General features: G+C 34.6%; 1 protein-coding gene across 1 annotated transcript in view; it reads right to left on the bottom strand.

Annotated features, from left to right (window-relative positions):
* The window catches only part of LOC118277957 (uncharacterized), a 36760-nt gene extending 15971 nt beyond the window's left edge, over positions 1-20789 (bottom strand). The window contains exons 1-2 of the mRNA XM_035596997.2: positions 20624-20789; positions 14370-14451 (exon numbers count right to left, since the gene is read on the bottom strand). Of these exons, the coding sequence (XP_035452890.2) occupies positions 14370-14444 (75 nt within the window). The 5' untranslated portion in view covers positions 14445-14451; positions 20624-20789. The remainder of the gene's footprint in view (positions 1-14369; positions 14452-20623) is intronic.
* Positions 20790-25906: the final 5117 nt, after the last annotated feature.

Below are 25906 nucleotides of genomic sequence, written 5' to 3'. Positions count from 1 at the left end.
ACTCGTATAATTTTTCTATTGTCTCATTTTGAGTAGCGTATAATTGCCATGTTTAAGCTGACTACAGATAATTATACAGGCTGTCCGGTGCAATGAACTCTGGGTAAATGATATTCATGTTATACACATGAATAATTAAAAAGTTAAAATGTGAATCAGGAGTTTATACTGTATTTTTTTTGGGTAGCTGAAAAGAAGATGTTACAATGAATAAGGAGATTTATTAAAAAGTAATGATTCCATTCTCTTTAAAAGCACCAATGTTTCTATTTTTATGTTTTTTATTCTATTTTGCTGCATCATGGCAATCTCTTTTTCAACAATAAGTCATTGTTCTGTTTGATTTAAGATCTGATTTGGTGCAATTCAGTTTAGTTGGACACTAATAATTAGGTGTCCCCTACTATCCCGATGAATCTTTCCAGCAGAGTTCTTATTTTATTTTTATTTGGGAAACAAACAGGTATTATATGTATAAGTATCCAAAACAGTTTCCACACTTAAACTATACATTCGCACTAAGAACAATGTGGAACATTATGTCTTTTTAGTCGCCTGTTCTAACTCCACTGAGATCGAGAGCAAGCTCATTTCTATGATTATCAATTCCTTTTCATAATCCATAAGTATGTTTGCTTACCAGTTGAATAGTTGCAGTATCATTGTCATTAACAGCCTAAAAGAGGCCACTGCTGACCAAAGGCCTCTACTCACAGAAGGTTCAAACATTAATCAGTAATCATTTCAAATCAAGTCAAATATTCTTTATTGTGGACCATAGGTTGTTGAACATAATACAGATGGTGTTAAAACATTTTAGGACCAGCTATATCTTACCCTTACAATATAATGTAGATACCTATTTACAATGTAATCATTAGTTTCGGTATACTTATAGGTAATTGACTCTCTTTCTAAAAATCAGCCCATTACTATTCCAAACTCCATTCTTCAGAAACTTCAAAACCACAATATCTCTTTACCTATCCAACCCGACAATCTCTCAAGGAAGTATTACAGTTATATGTTATTATTTCCCACGGTATTTCAAAACAGGTATTGAACTGTGTATGTGATATGGTTTATATACAGGACTACATATCAATCGATATAAAAACAGTTTATCATGACCTCGCTTTGTATGATCTCTCCACACATTCAAAGGACAGTTTATACTGGATCTGGTTAGCTTGATGAGTAAGTGTCTACAACTGGACATAACATAATATAATTATTATGTTTAAGTATATAGATCTCTCATCAATATAGGTGTCTCTTAGTACCTATATTGGTTATATAAACTATCTAATAAATAAAATTGTAGTATCTGTTTGAAATATTGGAACCACAGACAATATATTTTTATTCATCATGAAGTGATTATAAATACTTTATTTACAACTTAAAAATACCTAAAAAGGAATAAAAACTAACTTAAAACGAAAATAAAGAAAAAATATTAAATAAATAGATTTCTACATAAATTGGAACCACTGCCTTTTCTTACGTGCATATTAATTATACATAATATGATACACATACCAAAATCATACTTTGTAAATTTTTGTCTGTCGGTTTGTCTGTTTGTACCGGCTGATCTCTGAAATGGCTAGATAAATTTTGACTAGACTTGTATTGGTAGGTAGCTGAATTATTAAGGCTACTTTTATTAGTCATACATTCCGTTATCCGCGTGAACGAAGCCTCGGGCATCAGATTGTAATATAATATGTTTATTTAGTAACAATATTGGTTATGTATTTGCTTACATGTTATATAATATTAGTGTTGATTTGCCCGCTTCAAATAAACAGATATTAGCTAGTTTGTATTATGATTAGATACCTAATATGTGTAGTGTTGGTATTAAGCTAATAATGCGAATTTTAAGGATGCTTTTCCTATTGATCGTGTATCGTAGCGTGATGTTTTATAGCCTATAACCTTCCTCGATAAACATACTACAAAAAATTATTAAATTCTTGCCAGTAGTTTCGGAGATTAGCGCATTTAAACAAACAAACAAACAAACAACAAATTTTTCAGCTTTTTAACAAACAAATCTTATTACTTTTTGTATATTTACAAAAAGTAATAAGATTTGTTAAATTAACACTCTCATTAGATTCATTTACATTTTCCTGGATAAAATACAAAATTCATTTTTTTTTTCTAGTCACCTTATTATGTACACAACTCACACATCAAGGTATGCAAACCAGTGTAAACTGACCCTCAAATGTGAGGAAAGACCATACTAAGCGAGACCATGATATACTGGATATATATAAGTATTCGTGAAGTGGGCTTGCGGTTAGAAAAATTGACTGACATACTTAAGGAGTTGCTTTGGATGACTCAAAGCACTTTCTGCATTTAATTAAAAGTATTTAATTTAAAGTAAGTATCTAATTATCATCACGCCTTTTTATCCCCGAAGTGATAGGCAGAGGTGTATATTATGGTACGTAATGCCACTGTACAATGTACATACACCCACTTTTCACCATTTGTGTTTTGAGTCCTATTTAAGTGCCCAGTATGCACAATTCTAGACTCCGTGCTACAACTGAAAAATTCTCGAAAAACCGAAAAAAGCCTAGCAGTACCTACTTTACTCAACTCGGAAATCGAACCACGGCCTCACAGAAAACCGATGTAAAACATTGCTTGCGTTGTGTTTCGTTGTGTGATCAGGTAATCCGTCTACTCGTTTCCCGTCTCATACCATAAAAAAAAAATGTTTTCGGCCCTGAATCGTTACTAAGTAATCATTAAATGACATAGTAAATCTTTAATATTCCTTTTAACATCATCATCCCAAACATTTGTCCTACAAAAGTAGGCTAAGCAGATGAGCCATATGTCTGAGTATTTCCTCCTTACCAAACGCGTCGAAACAGGAAATTATTTCTATAATTATTCAGCGCTTCAAATATATGACCTCTGAGAATGTTAAATGAGAAATTGCCTCGGGATTTTTTATTTTGAAGTTGAAAGATGTTTTTATACGAGTCTGTCATGATATGCCATATAAGTGAGTGTTTGTGATTAGAAACCGCTGTATTTTCCTCCTTTCTCTAGATGTATGAAATATATCCTGTTATTTATCCTCATAGAAATTTGTCATAGGGCAAAAATGTTATACAAATTGATGTGTAGACTACTACTATACTGTTTAGACCCTTAGTAGCAATTTTTTTTATTATGTTGTCTCTGAGACAAATTAAGTCTTTGACTGCCAATAGAAAAGTGTTAAAGGCAAATCCTCCGCTAACGTCGGTCACCGGTGACCACCAAGGCGATCAATGTGTTAAAAAAAAAGAAGCACCTAGAAATGATAGATACCACGCGATATTTCAAATCGATATACATATCTCCAAAACTATTTGTTTCTACTAAGAAAATAAAAAATACGTGACTAACATTTTTTAATTACCTAACTGACGGACTGAATAGATTTTTAATTCTCATTTCCCTATTACAGTCAAAAGTCTAGGACTTCCCCTTTCCCAATATCCATTTTCTCATTCTGTAACTGTACTTTAATAAAAAGGCCGACATTTCCTTGTTGGGAGTACATTATTTGCAACATAAAACTCGGTACAAAGTTCGCGGAATAATGCGTCAGGTGCAACTCGATACCCGCTGTATAACGTGGACAACAATACACGATGCCACATCCGGCCCTTTATTTCATCGTTGTAATTAAACAGCAGATGGTAAGTTCTTAGAACGGAGACTAGGTATTTTAGAATGTGGTTTAGTAAGGAAGAATGATGATGTGATTTTACCATGAAGTTCAGTATAAGGAGGATATGCCATAATGTGTTTGTGTACTGTGACAAAACAAATTGGCCCTGCCCAATGATATTATAAGTAAAAAGGTGTAGATAGGTTATAAGCGCTCAGAAATTGGCACATTAAAATGTGGACAATTGGCAACGTTTTTGTAGTTTGAGACCGCATGATGGAAAATAGAGAGGGACGTGGTTTGTAACGTCCCGCGCTCCCCGTAAAGTGTCACACGTCATATTAGGGGAAATCCTGTTATGACATCTACTATTTGTATTTACTTCATGGATTTTATAAATAACAGGAGTTAGTTATTTATTTAAATTCTCTTGAAAACCGCCTATGATGGTGTACATAAGAGGTGTTGAGAACGGTCAAACTATTGTTTAAAAACCTACGTAAATATAACTCGGAAAACGTTACATTTCACAAATCTCACGCTTGTGAAGACATTGTAGCCACTTCCGTGATTGAACGACGATAAATATTTTATATTCCAAATTTTAAAACAAAAATGCAAGGCATTTTTGTAAACAACCCACCAAAAACCCCAACCCTTTATAGTCAGGTCACTAAACAAAAATTTTTTACACAAAAACTTTCACAATCTAAACTAGTTTTTGATTACATCTGACAGTTTAATTGCCAGCCAACAGATTGCACTAAAACTCAATTTGGAAACTGAAATTCCCGCGGGTGTGGATCGCCCAGCCTTTCATAATCAGAGTAGATTAGTATATTGGGGCATTCGGCTGTGTCAATGTGACGCGTAACTGATCGGTTCGATTACTTTGCTTGAATGCGGTCTCGATATAATTATTATTGACAATCAATACGCGTATGAAACTCTCGACAGTTGACGCAGCCGGTTATGGGAAGATGTTTGGTATTTATAATTTACTAGCTGACCCAGCGAACTTCGTACCGCCTTCGCGTAGCAATGATGCTCTACCTTATTTTGTATAGGTGAGCTATCTTAGGTATGAGTCCCAATTCAATTTGAACAGGAATCTATTAATCCTTCATATAAAAATGAATTCATAATTTCCTGATCTCACTATACCTGAAAAGAAATTTACTAATGTAATAGAAAACAAAATATATTTTCATAATAGTGTTTATTCCATAGGATTCAATAATTTCAATACTATTTTTACAAATCGCTATTGAAGAACTTGGCATTTTTAAGTAAACACTGAGTTAAATACCACGCACGCTCTTTATCAATTGTTGGCTCATTAAAATGTCCAGCATTTTGTCCTGCAGGCGCCTTATCGGCTCTGATGACAATTTTGTGATTATCTAATGGCATGCGGTCTAATGCATTTGTGAATAATGCAACTAATTCATTGTGTTGATTTGATGGAAAAATGTTTGAAGTTGTTCATCACAATGGATCTTTTTACTGAGTTTTTGTGTGCGCAACGCTGATCGACTTCTCTTGCTGAATTGTCCATAAAATATATTTGCAAAAATGTATAGTCTTCAACAGGCACTGGCAATAAGGAACCTGTTTGATGATATATTTGAATCCCTGAATCTGCAAGAATATAAATATGTATACAGGTAATTGTATAGCAAATTGTACCACCATGTGGCTCGCAAAATACTGCCACAATACTTTACATCATTTCAAATTAAAACTACTTTAAACCTCGACATTAAACAGCCATCCACGGAAGCTTTAGGCAGTAGGCTTTACCAAGAACACCTTGCTCATGCCACTATAAAATACAACATGTTATAAAATGGTGCTGATTAAGTCTTCGGATTAAAGACTATTATTATGTATTTGACTTATTGTTTACAAAATAAACACATCACTGACTCGACATATTTTGCACCAACTACATGGTTTTAAAACTAAAAAAAACGTTTGCCATTATACTTACTAAAAGTAGACATAAAATTGTCTCGTATAACTTTTGTTGCCCCAAATGATGTCATTTGAAAGCAATTATTGTACTGCTAGATATCGAGTCAAAAAATTAACCAATGAATGTAGTGGCTCTGGTGGCGGTACCAATGGCGTCAATTTGACTTGGCCGCTGGCGCAACACAATCCAGAGGCTTCATTTTTGAATTTCAATCCCAATGTGGACACACAATGTTCATTAGTCCAATAGCAACAATTTGCTCTGAACTGTAATCAATTGCTACATTATAACTGAATGCAGCTTTGTGGGGATTAAACACAACATTTCTATCTTGATATCGATTCAGTTCAAGTTCATTTCGCGCTTCGCGTTGCTCATCAGTTTGATTTGCTCTTATTTCTTTGACTTGCCGTATTTCGAGTTCTGCGGCCTAAGCTTGTACGTCTGGTTGGTAGCATTGTTAAAAACGAAATTCCAACTGAAAATAAAAAGCTCTCATACATTTTCTGCATAACCATGTATACCAAATTGTAGTATTGTGTAGTCACCAAAAGTTACTAAAAATCAATATGAAGATGTGAACTTACCTTGATTAACAAACACTTATTAGCAAGTAAAAATCTTCTTAGTCTTTAACACTCGAAAAAATATTAAAATAATCTTTCAGAAATATTGAAAAATATACATTTAATTTTGCATATTTTAAAAAACGCGCAATACGAATGTCAATGTCATTCACACCAATAGACTATATTGAAAGAGCATCGTTTGTTCGAAAACGTGAATAGAAACTTTAATTTACACAAAATAAATTTCTGAACACACGCGTAACTGTTGATAATTTGTCATTATTTCTGATCGCACGCATAATTAATATTTGAGGAATTTCTATTAATGCTTAATGCACTTTTCAACATCTTATATATAAAAATGAATCGCTAAAATCGTTGGTAAGCGCATAACTCGAGAACGCGTGGACTAATTTGTCCAATTCTTTTTTTATAATATTCGTCGAAGTTCAAGGATGGTTTTTACGGCGAGAAAATATCAAATAATTGACGGAAAAGCCCTAAAAACAGCCCTTTTCTTTATCCCATACAAACGTTTTCTAACTAATACGTAGAGTCAATTTGAGCTTTATTGCTATTGGATAAAGTTCATATTGCTATTGGATATTAAAAAACAAATGCTATTGGATAAGTGTGCGTTGGAGACTTGGAGCACAGAATCCCTACTAATATTATAAATGCGAAAGTAACTGTCTGTCTGTAATTACGCTTTCACGCTTAGGCTTTCACGCTTCACGTTAACCAGTGAACCGATTTTGATGAAATTTGGTACTGAGATAGAATAGACCTTACTTAATACAATAAAAATATTGCAAAAAAAAATAGCGGAGAATGGGTAAAAATAGGGGATAAATGGTCATATGGAAATTCGTCATTTTAAAAGCTGTAACAGTAAAACTTTGTATTTAGATACTTAATGAGGAACGAAAGAATGGTCTACTTTTTATTGCAAAAAAATTGGGGAAGAGTGGGTAAAAATAGGGGATGAATGGTCATATGGAAATTCATCATTTTTAAAGCTGTAACAGTGAAATTTTGTTTTTAGACACTTAATGAGGAGCGAAAGAACATAGGCTACTTTTTAATAAAAAGGGTAGAAGGCGTAGAATGTTTGATAGAGGAGATTAATGTTTGCTTGAAAATTCGTCATTTTCGTTAATGCGTTGCCTGTGGCTTCACTCGCGTTCGATTTTTATTTAAATACACATATACTTATTTAAATCGCCAATATCCCTACTACCATACTAATGTTATGAATGCGAAAGTAATCCTGTTTGTGTTGAGGTTACGCTTGCACGGATGTTTTTTTTTTGGAATATAACAACGTAACAATGTATTTTTTTATTGATAAGCAATATATAGGAAATTAAAGCATAATAATATAGATAACCTTAGCTACTTTTCATCATGATTATAAAATGATGAATCGGCGGTCGTGGTTTCTTAGGAATACATATCTTTAAAAATGCTAACAGTAACATATTCTAGAGTAATTCACATTTTAGATGACATACGGCAGCATTTTGACTACTAACACCACTACGCGGACGAAGTCGCGGGCAAAAGCTAGATTCGATAAATTTTCATTTGTACATGTCAAATATTTGGTGTTTCTAAATTCAAATTCTCTAAATAATGATTGACATTTATGCATAAACTATGAAAAGGGTGAATAAACAATTGTCTGTATTTTTTTTAATCTATTGAAAATGTTGAAAAGTGCATTAAGCATTAATAGAAATTCCTCAAATATTAATTATGCGTGCGATCAGAAATAATGACAAATTATCAACAGTTACGCGTGTGTTCAGAAATTTATTTTGTGTAAATTAAAGTTTCTATTCACGTTTTCGAACAAACGATGCTCTTTCAATATAGTCTATTGGTGTGAATGACATTGACATTCGTATTGCGCGTTTTTTAAAATATGCAAAATTAAATGTATATTTTTCAATATTTCTGAAAGATTATTTTAATATTTTTTCGAGTGTTAAAGACTAAGAAGATTTTTACTTGCTAATAAGTGTTTGTTAATCAAGGTAAGTTCACATCTTCATATTGATTTTTAGTAACTTTTGGTGACTACACAATACTACAATTTGGTATACATGGTTATGCAGAAAATGTATGAGAGCTTTTTATTTTCAGTTGGAATTTCGTTTTTAACAATGCTACCAACCAGACGTACAAGCTTAGGCCGCAGAACTCGAAATACGGCAAGTCAAAGAAATAAGAGCAAATCAAACTGATGAGCAACGCGAAGCGCGAAATGAACTTGAACTGAATCGATATCAAGATAGAAATGTTGTGTTTAATCCCCACAAAGCTGCATTCAGTTATAATGTAGCAATTGATTACAGTTCAGAGCAAATTGTTGCTATTGGACTAATGAACATTGTGTGTCCACATTGGGATTGAAATTCAAAAATGAAGCCTCTGGATTGTGTTGCGCCAGCGGCCAAGTCAAATTGACGCCATTGGTACCGCCACCAGAGCCACTACATTCATTGGTTAATTTTTTGACTCGATATCTAGCAGTACAATAATTGCTTTCAAATGACATCATTTGGGGCAACAAAAGTTATACGAGACAATTTTATGTCTACTTTTAGTAAGTATAATGGCAAACGTTTTTTTTTAGTTTTAAAACCATGTAGTTGGTGCAAAATATGTCGAGTCAGTGATGTGTTTATTTTGTAAACAATAAGTCAAATACATAATAATAGTCTTTAATCCGAAGACTTAATCAGCACCATTTTATAACATGTTGTATTTTATAGTGGCATGAGCAAGGTGTTCTTGGTAAAGCCTACTGCCTAAAGCTTCCGTGGATGGCTGTTTAATGTCGAGGTTTAAAGTAGTTTTAATTTGAAATGATGTAAAGTATTGTGGCAGTATTTTGCGAGCCACATGGTGGTACAATTTGCTATACAATTACCTGTATACATATTTATATTCTTGCAGATTCAGGGATTCAAATATATCATCAAACAGGTTCCTTATTGCCAGTGCCTGTTGAAGACTATACATTTTTGCAAATATATTTTATGGACAATTCAGCAAGAGAAGTCGATCAGCGTTGCGCACACAAAAACTCAGTAAAAAGATCCATTGTGATGAACAACTTCAAACATTTTTCCATCAAATCAACACAATGAATTAGTTGCATTATTCACAAATGCATTAGACCGCATGCCATTAGATAATCACAAAATTGTCATCAGAGCCGATAAGGCGCCTGCAGGACAAAATGCTGGACATTTTAATGAGCCAACAATTGATAAAGAGCGTGCGTGGTATTTAACTCAGTGTTTACTTAAAAATGCCAAGTTCTTCAATAGCGATTTGTAAAAATAGTATTGAAATTATTGAATCCTATGGAATAAACACTATTATGAAAATATATTTTGTTTTCTATTACATTAGTAAATTTCTTTTCAGGTATAGTGAGATCAGGAAATTATGAATTCATTTTTATATGAAGGATTAATAGATTCCTGTTCAAATTGAATTGGGACTCATACCTAAGATAGCTCAGCTATACAAAATAAAGTAGAGCATCATTGCTACGCGAAAGCGGTACGAAGTTCGCTGGGTCAGCTAGTTTTCAATAGATTAAAAAAAATACAGACAATTGTTTATTCACCCTTTTCATAGTTTATGCATAAATGTCAATCATTATTTAGAGAATTTGAATTTAGAAACACCAAATATTTGACATGTACAAATGAAAATTTATCGAATCTAGCTTTTGCCCGCGACTTCGTCCGCGTAGTGGTGTTAGTAGTCAAAATGCTGCCGTATGTCATCTAAAATGTGAATTACTCTAGAATATGTTACTGTTAGCATTTTTAAAGATATGTATTCCTAAGAAACCACGACCGCCGATTCATCATTTTATAATCATGATGAAAAGTAGCTAAGGTTATCTATATTATTATGCTTTAATTTCCTATATATTGCTTATCAATAAAAAAATACATTGTTTCGTTGTTATATTCCAAAAAAAAAAACATTCGTGCAAGCGTAACCTCAACACAAACAGGATTACTTTCGCATTCATAACATTAGTATGGTAGTAGGGATATTGGCGATTTAAATAAGTATATGTGTATTTAAATAAAAATCGAACGCGAGTGAAGCCACAGGCAACGCATTAACGAAAATGACGAATTTTCAAGCAAACATTAATCTCCTCTATCAAACATTCTACGCCTTCTACCCTTTTTATTAAAAAGTAGCCTATGTTCTTTCGCTCCTCATTAAGTGTCTAAAAACAAAATTTCACTGTTACAGCTTTAAAAATGATGAATTTCCATATGACCATTCATCCCCTATTTTTACCCACTCTTCCCCAATTTTTTTGCAATAAAAAGTAGACCATTCTTTCGTTCCTCATTAAGTATCTAAATACAAAGTTTTACTGTTACAGCTTTTAAAATGACGAATTTCCATATGACCATTTATCCCCTATTTTTACCCATTCTCCGCTATTTTTTTGCAATATTTTTATTGTATTAAGTAAGGTCTATTCTATCTCAGTACCAAATTTCATCAAAATCGGTTCACTGGTTAACGTGAAGCGTGAAAGCCTAAGCGTGAAAGCGTAATTACAGACAGACAGTTACTTTCGCATTTATAATATTAGTAGGGATTCTGTGCTCCAAGTCTCCAACGCACACTTATCCAATAGCATTTGTTTTTTAATATCCAATAGCAATATGAACTTTATCCAATAGCAATAAAGCTCAAATTGACTCTACGTATTAGTTAGAAAACGTTTGTATGGGATAAAGAAAAGGGCTGTTTTTAGGGCTTTTCCGTCAATTATTTGATATTTTCTCGCCGTAAAAACCATCCTTGAACTTCGACGAATATTATAAAAAAAGAATTGGACAAATTAGTCCACGCGTTCTCGAGTTATGCGCTTACCAACGATTTTAGCGATTCATTTTTATATATAAGACTAGCTACTTCCGCGCGGTTTCACTTGCTCTGCTTAGCTCCAATTGGGCATAGCGTGATGTTTTATAGCCTATAGCCTTCCTCGATAAATGCACTATTCAACACAAAAATAATTATTCAAATCGGACCAGTAGTTCCGGAGATTAGCACGTTCAAACAAACAAACAAACAATCAAACTCTTCAGCTTTATGTATTAGTATAGAAGTATAGATAACGTAATGGAAGAGCGGGGTCTTCTAATACAGGCTTTTCCTTGCTTAACAGGAGGCTCCAATCACAACATTTTTTCTACGATGTATTTTTAAAACCAATAAACTTTTTTTCATTTCATTTACTTTTGGTTACTTGGGAGGTCGTTCTACGTGGGGGACTAGGGACGTCTCTCGGCTGATGATGATGATGACTTGGGGAGTGAAGTAAAAGAAGATGTCTTGAGACATCCCTACTCGGATTTGTATGAAACGAGTTATATCAGCTTTTTTCCTTAGTTTTTATTAGTGATAGAGGAGTGAGTGACTGTCAGACAGACGTTATAAAACCATAATTGTTGGTGTAAGAAAGGTGACATTTCAAAGAAAAAAATCCCTGAAGTCCCCAAGAAAGATCTTGGGGACTTCAGGGTAAATTCTTTCAATATAGAAATAAATCCAGATGTCTATAAGCATACAGGACTTAGGGGGAGGCCTTTGTTCAGCAGTAGACGTCTCTCGACTGATGCTGATGATGATAAGCATACGAAGCCACGAGCAAATCCTAGTATTAGCACAATTAACTGTATCAACGTTTCGCGTTCGATCGTTTCGGAGCGTTGAATCGGAACGGGCATCATATAATTATTGACAAATTTGCTAGGCCTATCCGATAGGCTAATAGCTATCATTACACACTTGATCGAATGGGTCAATTGAGTCTCAAACGGTCCAAGTCCAAAGACGAGTTGTCTCTGCCTCCCCCCTAACTAGTTGTGGGTTGAATTAATTAAATTTGGCGTGACCTCAAAATGACCTAAACACGCCTCTTACTCCCTTAAAGGCTTTCCTTCCAACTGTTTTAATTAAAACTAATGTTTTGACTTTGACTTTAAAGGTTACGTTCTTTATTTGATTCGGGAGAACTAATTTAATAATGAAAGGCGGTTACGTAGAGATTTGTAATATTATTGACGCAGATGAAAAATATGTTTTTTTTTTAGGTAACGAATGGAGTTTCTACCTCCTTCTTCTTCATTTGAAGCTACACCTCAGAACGACCACCGAGCTTCACCCGGGTTACCGGGGCTCCGGTTCGAAAAGCAGGAGTAGGAACGTGGTGGTTTTTGGTCAGTAGGAGTCTGACATTCCCTCTTGCCTCGCTCAAGGCGGGAGAAGAAATTGGATGATTTTCTCCCCTTAAAAAAATCCACGACACAGGACACAATCCTAATGTGAGTCAAACGTATTTTTGAAAGAAGAAGAATTACTTACTTGAATTATTACGTAATACTTCTACAAAATGCTACCTAAAACTAGTTATTTACTAAATATTAATCTATTATTATTAGTCATAGTATAAATATAAACAGAATTCACTCATGGAATTCTAACCCACATAAAACAATGTTTGTTACATTTTAATCTTTGTATGCAAATTCGAAGCAAAACAAAAGACTACACGTATTCTATTTTCATGGCAAATTATTGGCATTCCTTCGTATAGAATTACTGATATTAATAGTTATGCTAAAACAATACAATACGATACTAATATTAAAACAAAGTATTTGTTATTGTGTATGGATTATGATAACAGGACATGGATAACAGCAAGGCTATTCCATAACTTCCAATTCCAAAGAACAATTTAGAACCTTATCATTGGTTTTGAGGATATCGCGACCAAAGACGTATTTTTTTTTACTTCTCCCGCCTTGGGTGAGGGGAGAGGGAGTGTCAGACGCTTTATGACTAAAATCACCCCGTTCCTACTCCTGCTTTTCGAACCGGACTCCGGTTGGTAAACCCTTAGAGGGTTTACCAAAACTCTGGTTCGAAAAGTATACAAATGACCAATGACGGATGAGAATGCAATGGAGCTCACATCGAATGCTCGTACATTCTAAGCTAAGCTATTCTGTAACTATAGATTCGTATCTATAGTTAGCAGTTAATGTAATTATGTAGTTTTAGCTCCGGTCAATAACAAGTGTGTTTTTATATGTATTTAACCGAAGAGTTTTAGGTTTCATACCAGATCATTAACCTCTTGTCTGTCGGTAGATACAATATAAAACACGTTTTTTCTTATTATCTCTGACGTAGATATGCGTTCGCGAATACCAGAGGTTAAATGTAATTTTAAGACTTTGACTGCCAACAAAAATCTGTTGAAGCCAAATACTCCGCTCCGGTCTTTAGCCTCACATGGCATTTAACACATTGGACGCCGTGGTGGTCACCGGTGACCGACGTTAGCGGAGGATTTGCCTTCAAAAGTTTTCTATTGGCAGTCAAAGACTTAGATGTGTTATAGGTTTCAACTTGTAAATAATAAAACAATCTCATATAATATCTGTGATGTTTCCTATTGCAATTGGATTTACTTCTAGTTCTAAAAAAAGTATCTGAGTACCTTTGCCTAATGTTCAACTCTATGTTTAGAAGTTAGCGGGCTAAGTCTGTCGACTCTTTTAGAATTTAAAAGTCATCATACTATTGTTATACTATGTTAAATTATCAAGGTATAAGTAAAAGTAACCGATTACTGCATAAAAAAGAAACATATACTTAGCAACTTTCTTCACTTTGTGGTTTTAGTTTCATATAATATAATTATATTATCGTATATAATATAACAACTATTGTGTGTATGTATGTATGTATGTGTGATTGTTCAGTGAAAGTTTATAAAAAAAACTGCGAGTGGTCGCAAGTGCGAAGTCTCTGATTCGATTCCCGGGCTGGCCCCCGTATAGTATGGCTGGGCTTTTTTCGGTAAAATTTCTCAGTAGTAGCATGGAGTCTGAAATTGGGCCCAATGTATGGCTCACCCCCTATTACATGGGACTTATAACACAAATGGTGAAAAGTGGGTGTACATTGTAGCGGCATTACGTGCCGTAATGTGCACCTCTACCTACCCTTTCGGGGATAAAAGGCGTGACGTTGCATATAAAAAAAAACTTACCAGATGCAAGTATCCAATCATGAAACATAGCGGGCGGAGGTTGATGCCGCAACAACTGCTCGATTTCGGTGTCATCCTGACACTAAAACAAAAGAAAGATTAGGGTTAGGTATCTAAAATTACTTTAACCCTTAAAACTTAGGCGAAAATAAAAGTAAAATACACACTAGGCTTTTTGTGAAAGGGGCAAATCATCAAATATGTATGGTACCTAATTTCTCTCGTCTTGAGTGAGGTGAGGCTAAAAATCACCCCGTTCCTATTCCTGCTTCGAGCTGAAGCCCCGGACCAAATGGATACGACTCAAGATAATATTTTGTTAGTTTTTTTTCTTCTATACTATCTATGTTTCTTCGAAGTTGTACCTAGCTCCAGCCGACTCACTAGGTTACGATAACGTGTTTAGTTTTTCTTCCATTGCTATTCGAATGTTCCTTCGAAGTTTAATAAGTTAAACTATCATAGATTCACGCAAAAGAACCAATGCTTTATTACTTCCATTTACCATTACACACCAAACACTATCAAACAGCCCACTTAGGTACTATAGGTACAATTGCACATAAATTGCATCGATTGCATATATCAATACTAACCACTATGCTTCCCCAACCAAGTAAAAGTAGGTCTCTTAACATAGAAACATCCTTTTATTTTCCTTAAACTCTTAAAGCAAGTCGATGCCAGGTCATATCATAACCGATTCTAGTTAAATGTCAACTTTGAAATATTTTTGTGTAAAATTTTCCTTATACCTAACTAACTTCTCCTTGCGGTTTCACCCGCTTTTTAGCTCCTATTGATCATAACATGATGTTTTATGTGTGTACCTTCCTCGTTAAATAGACTATCGAATATAAAAAGTATAGGGTAGATGACTAATTTTTATTTTAATGTCCGTCTTATAGGTTATTTTTTATTTGAAATTTTAATGTCCGTCTTGTAGATCATTTTAAAATATTAGACATGTATTTTTATTTTCCTATGGCAACAAATGCTTTCGAAGATATATTGATTTGAAATGACGCGTGACGTTACTTCTAGGTACATTTTATACGTAGAAATGACGTATTTGCTCCCACTCCTCTGCGTTGATCCGTTTTATCAAAGTATTGTTTTGTATATGACAAAGTAAAAAAATACGTGTCTGATATTATGTTTTCATAACCTAACTGACGGACTAAATAGATTTTTAATTTGCATACCCCGTCATCATCCCTAGTATTCAATTCGAACCAGTAGTTCTGGTTCTGGAGAACAAGTAAACAAACAAACTCTTCAGTTTTAGGTATATATTAATGTAGGTGTCATTTTTGTCTGTTTGTGCGTAAAACTAACCTCTAATACGTTGGTATTAATGACGTTAAATGGTGTCATGAGGAAAACCTTCAAAGGAAATAATGTAATTTTGTTTATGAATAATATTCTTGTCTTAGTCAGTTATTTGCGTATTTAGTGTGTTCTTGATTCATTGACGATTGTTTTTGTTGATATTATACAGGGTATAAAGGGAACGCTCCCAAACAGGTGAAGGCATCTTCTTATACAGAGAAGGTTTGACCATTAATCACCACGCTTGCTCAATGTGGGTTGGCGATTTCAGACTTATAATTCTTCACCGTTTGTCAGTGGTGTCTAAATAATCTTAGAAAGTACATATAACTTGGAAAATGTCACATTGGTACTTGCCGTTGGTAGGTTTGGAACCCGCACCCTCAATTCATAAGATGACTAGTAAAAAGTGGCTCACCTATGGCTATTCTTCTGGGTATGAAAAGAACTTAAATTGAAGGATAATTAACATATCGACAAATCGTTTTCAACCACCCTAATTGTTAAAAAAATTGTTATTGAAAACTTATGAAACATCCACTATCTTCTTTAATGTAAGAACACAAAGTCTTCTATAGAAGTTTTAGTCACGTTAAAAAGAAACAAAAAAAAAGAATATATGTGCATGAAAATGTATTCAAATCAGTGTCACGTCACTTCGAGTTGCTCATATAAAATTCAAATTTTACATCGTAAAGTAAACGTTGAAAACTCGACGCTAGTTTCGTATCGAAAGACGAATAAATTGATTCGTTTTTGATAAAAAATACATAGCATATTTACTTCGCATTATGTATTTTTTTTCGCAAAGATTTATTTATTCCAATTAAATCATACACTTATGTAGGTACTTTTTAAACGTCAACAAAGTAAGAAATAAACAATAGTCTGTCATTATGTCAGACTGTCTGTTTGACTGCCTCGTTGGTCGAGTGGTCGCAAGTGCGACTGCTAGACAAGGGGTCTCGGGTTTGATTCCCGGGTCGGGCAAAGTATTGCTAGGCTTTTTTCGGATTTTCGAAAATTTCTCAGTAGAAGCACGGAGTCTGGAATTGTGCCCGGTATATGGCAATAGGCTCACCCCCTATTACATGGGACTTACAACATCGTAGATTGTACAGTGGTATTACGTACTATAACGTGCACCTCTGCCTACCCCTTCGGGGATTAAAGGCATGACGATATGTATGTATGGGAACCAAAGTTACAGATATAGCTCTCAAAATATGCAACCTGAAATGTCAATAGGCAGACCACGTCGCTCAAAGGACTGAAGGTGATTGCACCTTCTTGGCCCAGTGGCCACTGCCACTCAATAGTGGCAACCGCGGATCGGAAGATGTAGCTTGGGCAGACCTCCCACTAGGTGGGCCGATGATATCAATAGAGTCGCGGGGAGTCAGTGGATGCTAGTGACAAGTAGTCTGCAAAGTGGAGGACTAAGGGGAAGACCTTTGTCCAGCAATGGACGTCTTCCGGCTGATAATCATGATGAGCATTACGGTAATAACCCTTCCTTGGCAGTCGGGTAACAAGATTTCTAAAGATGAGATTCCAAATGAGCAGATCACAGATATATCGCTTGATGATAGACATTAGATGCTGCTCACTGCACCCGCATTATCAGAGGAGTTACAAGTGCGTTGTCCGGTTTACGGGGAAGGGATTTGGGCCTCTAGTGCTCATTTAATTTTCTATGATACTGTGGTACTACAGTATTTTGCTATAACTATGTGTTCAGTGTAAGGCAATAAAATGGCCTTAATCCCATCACATAGCTCAACTACCTATTATTAAACTGCTGAAAAGCGGTTATTTGGTAGATATTTATGAACCTGTATCTAAACCTTTGGCTTCGAGGATTATTAAATTGTAATTCATACTTATTAAGTAACAATAAATGCAAGGGGAAATAATTAAAAACTATATGAATAAAGATAAATTGAACACTGCAATAAAGGTTCCGATAGCGGACTATTTGTTGAAATCAGAACTGAATATTTTATAAAAGAAAATACTCGAACGAATGGTATCCGTTGACAAAGAGAGAGAACAAGTTTGGATTAAATTTTTTTTAATAAATATTTCAATACCGTACGTATTTCGAATTATGAATTTTATTGTGAACGGTATAAAGTAAATATTTCCGTAATCAGATATATGTACGCTAGGCTAGTGTCAATCAATTTGAGAACAATGGCGGACGTTCGGAATTTAAAATATCGTATTTCTTTTTTTCTAGGATTCTACAGACGAACAGTTATTTTGAAATGGCCAAGTGGGTTCTAGTCTTTTAGCGTTCATCCTATTTGGCTTGTTCAAGCTATGTGTGGAAGATATCGCGACATTTAAAAAAACGTAGTAGCACTCTTAAAAATCTGATTAAGCGTATGAGTATAAAAGGGTAGGATGGTACATACCAGTAAATATTCATTCGATTAAATTACTGTTGGGAAAACGTTACAAAAATATTTAAATAACATTTTTTCTGAAAATACCTATGGGTTTTATTCACAAAGGATAAACAATCATATCATGAAATAAACAACCAACACTACGTACGTAGCAAATAAAATTGTTTGATCGATTGATGTAAATAACCACTAAAACCAATGGGTTTTTACAATGTTCCTGTTACCTAATTGTTTAGTCAGTCATTCAATGAAACCTATTAATAATATAATTATACATAGTATTGTGTATGACTTTCGTAGTATTGTGTAAATGCATTTTCTTTTTGCGGGTATTACAAGAGCCAACTGACTGAGAACAGCAGAACTTTCTGATAAATCTGAACCTTTTAAACTGCGATCTCCGACCCTAAGTTTTTTTTTTATGGAATAGGAGGTAAACTAACAAACGAGTCACCTGATGGTAAGCGATCAGCGCCGCCCATGGACACCGGCAACACCAGAGGAGTCACAGGTGCGTTGCCGCCTTTTTTTAAAAAAGGAGTATGCTCTTTTCTTGAAGGTTTGAAGGTCGTATTGTATCGTAAGTTAGCAAACCACTCTTATGTAGAGGAGTCTCATTGTCCAGTCCAGCAGTGGACTGTCACAGTGTAGCGACACATGACAAGTGACAGATGACAGAAGTCGCACATATACCTACGATCGACCTCGAACGAATCAATGGATGACACTATAAAACCTACATCGCACATATTGAAGTTAACGCGAATAAACATGGATAGAAAACGAACACCAGTTGGGCACAAAGACAAGATCACCACGCCTGGTCGGAACCTCCTTTTCTTAGATTACTTTATTCACTGTTTCCTAAAACATGCTATTAATATGAGGTGTGATATGAATCGAATTTTATTCTGAAAGCTATTTTCATATCGACTAGCAGAAGTTGGAAATACCATAAAACAAGAAATGCATCATAATAGTGCAATTATAAATCCGAAACTATGTTTGTTACTCAACCACGTCAAAATGGCTGATTGGATCTGAATGGAATAGGGCTAGATTTTGGTCTGGAATAACAAACAGACATAGGCTATATTTGTATAATAACTTTCGTGAGACATATTAAATACTAATATTGGTAGGCTCTTATTTAGTACTTCAGTAGGCTGCGCAACGTAGCCGCGTCTGCGCACGCTGCTCATGATAAAGAGTCCCACTGTGACTTAAAACAAGTAGAGCTTTTCTCCATTAATTTACGAGAGTAACTGTAATTTTTAGGCTACTTTTTGTCTCACGCGAACTCAAGTAGCTATTAAAGAATACATTGACAGCTTCTTGTGCTGGTCATCATTTTCCAAACTATGTCTAAAGAGGTATCTAGTTATGTACAGATATTTTCCCGAAGTAATAACAACTGTTTAGATAACAATGTTATTGTTTGTTTAGATAATATTGATATCTCGTAGGACTTAAAACGCCGGCGGAAGATACTGATAATAATACGTACGTTATGTGTGATAAACAAATAAACAAACTGCATTATTATACATACATACATACATATAAAACTACATATATTCAAACTAGATGTAACTTATATAATCGGTGTAAATATATATAAAAAAAAACATACTGACCGAATTGAGAACCCCCTCCTTTTTGGGAAATCGGTAAAAATGTTTGTTTTGTTAAAGAACTTGCACGCATCTTTTTGTCTAATATCTAGTTAGAATCGGGGCTCATAACTATGGGCAGTCAATAGTTTTTTTTTTTGAGGGGGGAAAATCATCCAATGACTTCTCCCCGCCTTAGAGGGAGTGTCAGACTCTTACTGACTAAAAACCACCCCGTTCCTTCTCCTGCTTTTCGAGTCGGAGCTCCGGTAAACCCGCTAGGTAGTCCGCAGCTCCGGAAATGTATCTATGCTACGTTAGCAATGGCCTTTATCATAATAATCTGATTAAGTTTTTGTTAGCTAAGCTGACATTATATTTTGAATAACTTCGTATGGGAAATAATACAAATGTCGGACAATTAGACTTACAAAAACAGACGCTTAAGGAGAAACCAGTTTAAACTAATTTCAAACAATACGAATTTAAAGTGTGGGTAACTAAACATTATACTAGAAATTTCTCAAATACCAGAAACTTCCTTACATATTACAATAAAAACTGAATTCGAAACATACATAAAACATATTTTGGTTCAAACCAATCACATTTTAATGTTATACAGTATAACTTGAAACTGCAAAATATAGTACCTACCAAAACGAAACTATCGGAAATTCAGAACATAAAATATCTATGTACGTCGTAAATTAAAAAAAAAACAACACAGTAATTACTATTTCACTGAAGGGCAAAAACATTCACAAGAAGTGACAATATAACATGAAACACGTGAGACCATACAAATTACCATTAAAAACTGAATTTACACACTGAAAACGGAATCTAAGAGAAATAACTTAGAACAACTAATAAAAGAATAAAAAATACTCACCCAAAGGTAACAAAATCCAAAAAAATCCAACAAAAACAGCAGAGAAATAAACAGAAAACGATAAATAAACTGATTCTAGTTCATTAACTGAGGAACTCGGAACGAACACTGCGGAGTTGCGCGCGCGCCGACAGTTGCAAGACGCGGCCGCGTGTGTGTGCGTGCAAACGTTGGACACGTGTGTGTGTGTGACCGTTCTTGGAAAGCCCCGAGTGTACAACAACCCGAACCGACTCAATACAAGGAAATTATGCGTCGATTACTTCACTGTCTGCCTCTGTTTATATCTTAAATTTATGATATGTTTATAAACAAAACGAACTATGCCCAATCCTCAATTGAAATGCAAAGGGGGAATACAATTGGTTGCAAGTAATTGGTTTAATTTGTTGGTCCCAATGTTGGCGTATCGTCTATCCCTCTCTAACGCCAACTCTGTTTATTCATGATTATTATTCGAAGTTTTTTCATTTATTTTTTCATGAGCAATGAATCAGCTGCATCGGTTTCAGCTTTTATTGGGTATTGATAAGATTGTGTGCTCATACGACCTTGTATTTCTTTCCTTATCGAGGAAAAATGCATTGACTGAAAATATTGCACTGTGTACTTTTTTCATGGTCGTCTACAGTCGCATTCGTTATTCGATTATAACTTTAGTGTGTTTTGCCAGGTAGATAGTTGATTAAAAAAAACCTTTTATATGCATTTTTTGAGTTCAGAAGTAAGATATTGATACCTAAAACATACAAACGTACTTAGGCTAAATAAAAATTAAAAGTAAGACTAAAACATTTATAACTTAAAATAACAAAACTATAGCTATGTACAAGAAACAAAAAAAAAACAGAAAATCTAATAAAAACTAATTTATAGTATCGAAGATGTAGTATATATTGGCACATAATTGTTATTAAAAATAAAATATTTGTGAAATTTATTGATACTAAAGACCCTAACACTGTTTTAATATTTTGAGTAAAAAACTATTAAACACTGCACCCAATTATTAAATAGAGTAAAAAAAAGTAAAAAACCAGTTTATAATATATCATACTTATTTAAAATTCACACAAAATTGACAGAAATTGACAGAAAATCTATAACAAAACAAAAAACTGTAGGTAGGTATCCTAAAAATTTTATAATGTGCTACTCATCTATTATATAAAAATAAGTCGGGTTTTCCTTCCTGACGTTATAACTCCAGAATGCACGAACCGATTTGCACGGTTTTGCATTCGTTGGAAAGGTCTCGGGCTCCGTGAGGTTTATAGCAAAGAAAAATCAGGAAAAAATTAAGAGAAAAGCAGGAAAACAGGGAAAATCATTGGTGGCGAAACAGAGTTCGCCGAGTTTGCCTGAGTACTGTATAAAAATCAAACATAAAAACTATATTTTATTGTATCTTTCGTGAGACATTACTAAATGTAATTATTATGTTATCGATGCTTCTCATTTTATTGATTTGACGAGGAACTCGACCTAGTTTCAAGCCATGCTAGAGGCGCTGCTACTCGATTGTAGCAGCGCGACAATCGCCGCGTCGTGTGTCGCGGAATGCTGCTCATGAATATGAGCCTCTAGCATGGCTTGAAACTAGTCGAGTTGCCTCGTCAAATCAATACGTGAGCTAAGTTCGATAACATGTTAATAATTAATAAAAACTATAATAATATTCTATTTTTTTAACATATCACGAAATTGACAGAAAATCTATAACAAAACAAAAAACTGTCTAGGTGAAACAATTTTATAATACTATCATACTGTATAAAATTCACACAAAAAACTATAATAATATTCTATTTTTAAACACATCATGAAATTGACAGAAAATCTATAACATAACAACAAAAAAATGTGTAGGTAGGTATATAAAAGTGATGTGACACGCGTTATCGATATTAGTGCTTATTCATCGAATTTTATCGACAGGCGAGCAGTGACCGAGTTATTTCCGTGTCAGTAAGTTGCATTCCCCTAACGATGCCCTAACATTGTTGTAATTACTTCCTTCATGTTTTAACGCGACTGCACTTGTTTATTTTATTTTTGCAACGCCTTTTATTCTCGAAGGGCAAGCAGAGGTGCATAATACAGCACGTAATTGTTTATATTTCATTTAAAAATAATCTAATTTACATTTTTTTGATAACCATAGGTGTCATGTATAAAATTTAACACCCACTTTTTAACGTTTCTGTTACGAGTCGTATGTAATAGTAAAAAAAATATAAAATATAATTATTGACTGCCTCGTTGGTCGGGTCTCGGGTTCGATTCCCGGGTAGGGCAAAGTATTCCGGATTTTCAAAAAAAAAATTCGATTGTTGCACGGAGTCTGGAATTGTGCCCGGTATATGGCAATAGGTTCGCCCCCAATTACGTGGGACTAACACAAATAGTGAAAAGTAGGCGTACATTGTATAGCGGCATTACGTGCCGTAATGTGCACCTCTGCCTACCCCTTCGGGGATAAAAGGCGTGAAGTTGTGTGTGTGTGTGTGTGTAAAATATTATTATCTTACACGTTTTAAGTGTTTTAGTGATCGATGAGTCAAAATAATAAATATTGAGGTCTTTATCGATATACATATACCTGTATCTAGGTCGAATCGGCATGACGTAATATCTATCTGTGTATAAAATAGGTACCTATCTATGTGTGTTACCAAACAAATAAACAGGAAAATGATAACGAATTTAAAAATGCCAAATACAAATAATTTGTAGTTATTTAAAAATGGCGACTATTTTATGTCAAAAGTAAACTAAAAGTTCATACACGACATTTGCATAATATATATGTTTATATTCTCACTTTCGTGAGACATATTTAATTAATTACCATGTTTTTCTGCTTCCGTCGCCGACATCAGACTAAAAACATTGTGATTTATATCATATATATTTAGAAACGATGCTATTTTAATATAATAAATTAGATGTTTTTTTTAAGGAGGGGGGATCGTCCAGTTGCTTCTCCCGCCCTGGGTGAGGCGAGAGGGAATGTCAGACTCTTCATCATCATAATATCAGCCACAAGAAGTCCACTGCTGAACATAGGTCCCCCCAATGACTTTCAGATAGGCCGGTTGGAAGCGACCTGCATCCAGCAACTCCTTGCGAGTTTAATCAGGTCGTCTGTCCACCTTGTGGGTCACAGGCTCTGTGCTACATGCACTTGAGAATTAAAAAATCTCAATTAACGAGGCAGTTTTTCAAATCATACCTATGTCAAATGCTGAGATATAAAATCAAACATGGCGTTCCATTGTCTCTTCTTACCCCCATGGGAGACAGGCGTGAGGTTATTGTATCTGACTTATAATATTTTAAATGTGAAAGTTTGTTAGTTTATTTGTTTGTGTGTATGTTTGTTACTCAATCACGTCAAAACGGTTGAAGGGATCGGGATGAAATTTGGAACAGAGAGGTAGATTATGGTCTGGAATAACACATAGGTTACTTTTTATCTTACGGGAACGCGGGCAAAGCCGCTGGCACAAGCTAGTTTATTATTAATAAAGAAATCTGATTGTATTGACATTATGATGAAGATTTCATGAATTATTAGCTATAGGTAATATTGATTTACTCTTGTCTTTCCTCAAATTCTGACTCAGTTTATATTTCACAGTTAGTATATCGAAATATATGAGTAATTGAGGAAAACTTGGTATTTATGTATCGTGTCGAATTGTTAATTTCTACATAACTTAATAAAATAGGTAATTAAATATTATTTGATTTAAATTGGTCTGTTGCAAATGTTTGGCATATTTACGAATGGGAATTATGTGGGAAAATCCAACGTACATGTGCATTGAAATTTTAGTCGTTTTGTATATAGGTAGTTTATAAATGAAAAATATATGTAAACATTATGTCACGCTTTTAATTCCCTGAAGAGGTTTATTCTCCAATAATGCTTTTCCCGATTTGAAAATCGAACTTGAAATACGTAATGAGGTAGCCTTTATTTTTATAAAATTATAAGTATAGGTACTGCTTATTAGTTTTATTTACTCGTCGAGTATCTAATGCATCAACGTCGGCGCATAAGACAGTAAATTTGCCAAATACAAACACGGGACGGGTTAAGCATACCCCTAGACGGGTGTTCATAACAGAAATAATGTAACTCTCATTAATACTATAACTCTTTTTTTTTTAAGGAAGAAAATCATCCAATGACTTTTTCTGCCTTGGGAGAGGCGAGAGGGAGTGTCAGACTCTTACTGAATAAAAACCACCCCGTTCCTACACCTGCTTTTTGAGCCGGAGCCCCGGTACCCCGCTAAGCAGTCTGCAGCTGCGGGATTACAGCTGTTTAAAGTTAAATCCAACTGTTGTATTGTCCGAATGAAAACAATTTCTATTGTGAAACCAAAACCAAAAGAAACAAGTCACATCTTATTGATATGTAATTGTTCATGAATAACATCTTTATATTGTGTCTTTTTATTTCATAACATGACGTAATTCTATGTTGTAAGTCGTCATCGTACCAGCCACAAGAGAAGCACAACTTTTTTTAAAGGGGAAACATCATCCAATAACTTCTCTCGCCTTGAGCGAGGCGAGAGGGAGTGTCAGACTCTAACTGACTAAAAACCACCCTGTTCCTACTCTTACTTTTCAAGCCAGAGCCCCGGTATACCCGCTAGGTAGTCCGCAGCATTCATTAACAATTATGAAACTGTATCGCAGATTAAATCAATGCATTTTTATTGGTTACATGCATTGCTGAGGTGCGTCGGAGCATGGCGTAGAATGCATGTTCCGTGGTGCAAGCGTCCGTCAAATCACGATATTTTCTGATGCGACGTAGAATACTAATTAAAACTATTGTCACTCGTATCGTGAAGATTTTAAATACAGCTATATCATGAGAACTTAGTCAAAGTCAAAGTCAAAGCATTTATTTCAATTAATCCTAAATAATACACTTTTGAAACGTCAAATTGAATTGTCCGTCAGTCTGTCTGTCAGTGAAGCTAGGCGCTCGTTCCTAGCGTAGCTTCGAATGGAGAAGAACGAGCAAGAAACTCCATACTAACTCCATACTCCTTAAAACAGGATCCTTATCCCAGTCGTCGACTGTTATAATTTGATCATTGATACAGTGATCAAATACACGAATGTTCATAGTGTTCTAATTCTAATACTTACATTAAAATATTTATCAAAATTAGCCCAGTCGTTTTAGCATTTAGAGTTCATTGACATACCTCATGTAATTGGACTTTTAAATAGTCGTACCTACACACGGCTCCG

This window comes from Spodoptera frugiperda, chromosome 18, assembly GCF_023101765.2.
Source record: "Spodoptera frugiperda isolate SF20-4 chromosome 18, AGI-APGP_CSIRO_Sfru_2.0, whole genome shotgun sequence".
Taxonomy (NCBI): Eukaryota; Metazoa; Arthropoda; class Insecta; order Lepidoptera; family Noctuidae; genus Spodoptera; species Spodoptera frugiperda.
Note: the sequence above shows the minus strand (reverse complement) of the source record. Positions and strands in the feature narration are given on the sequence as shown.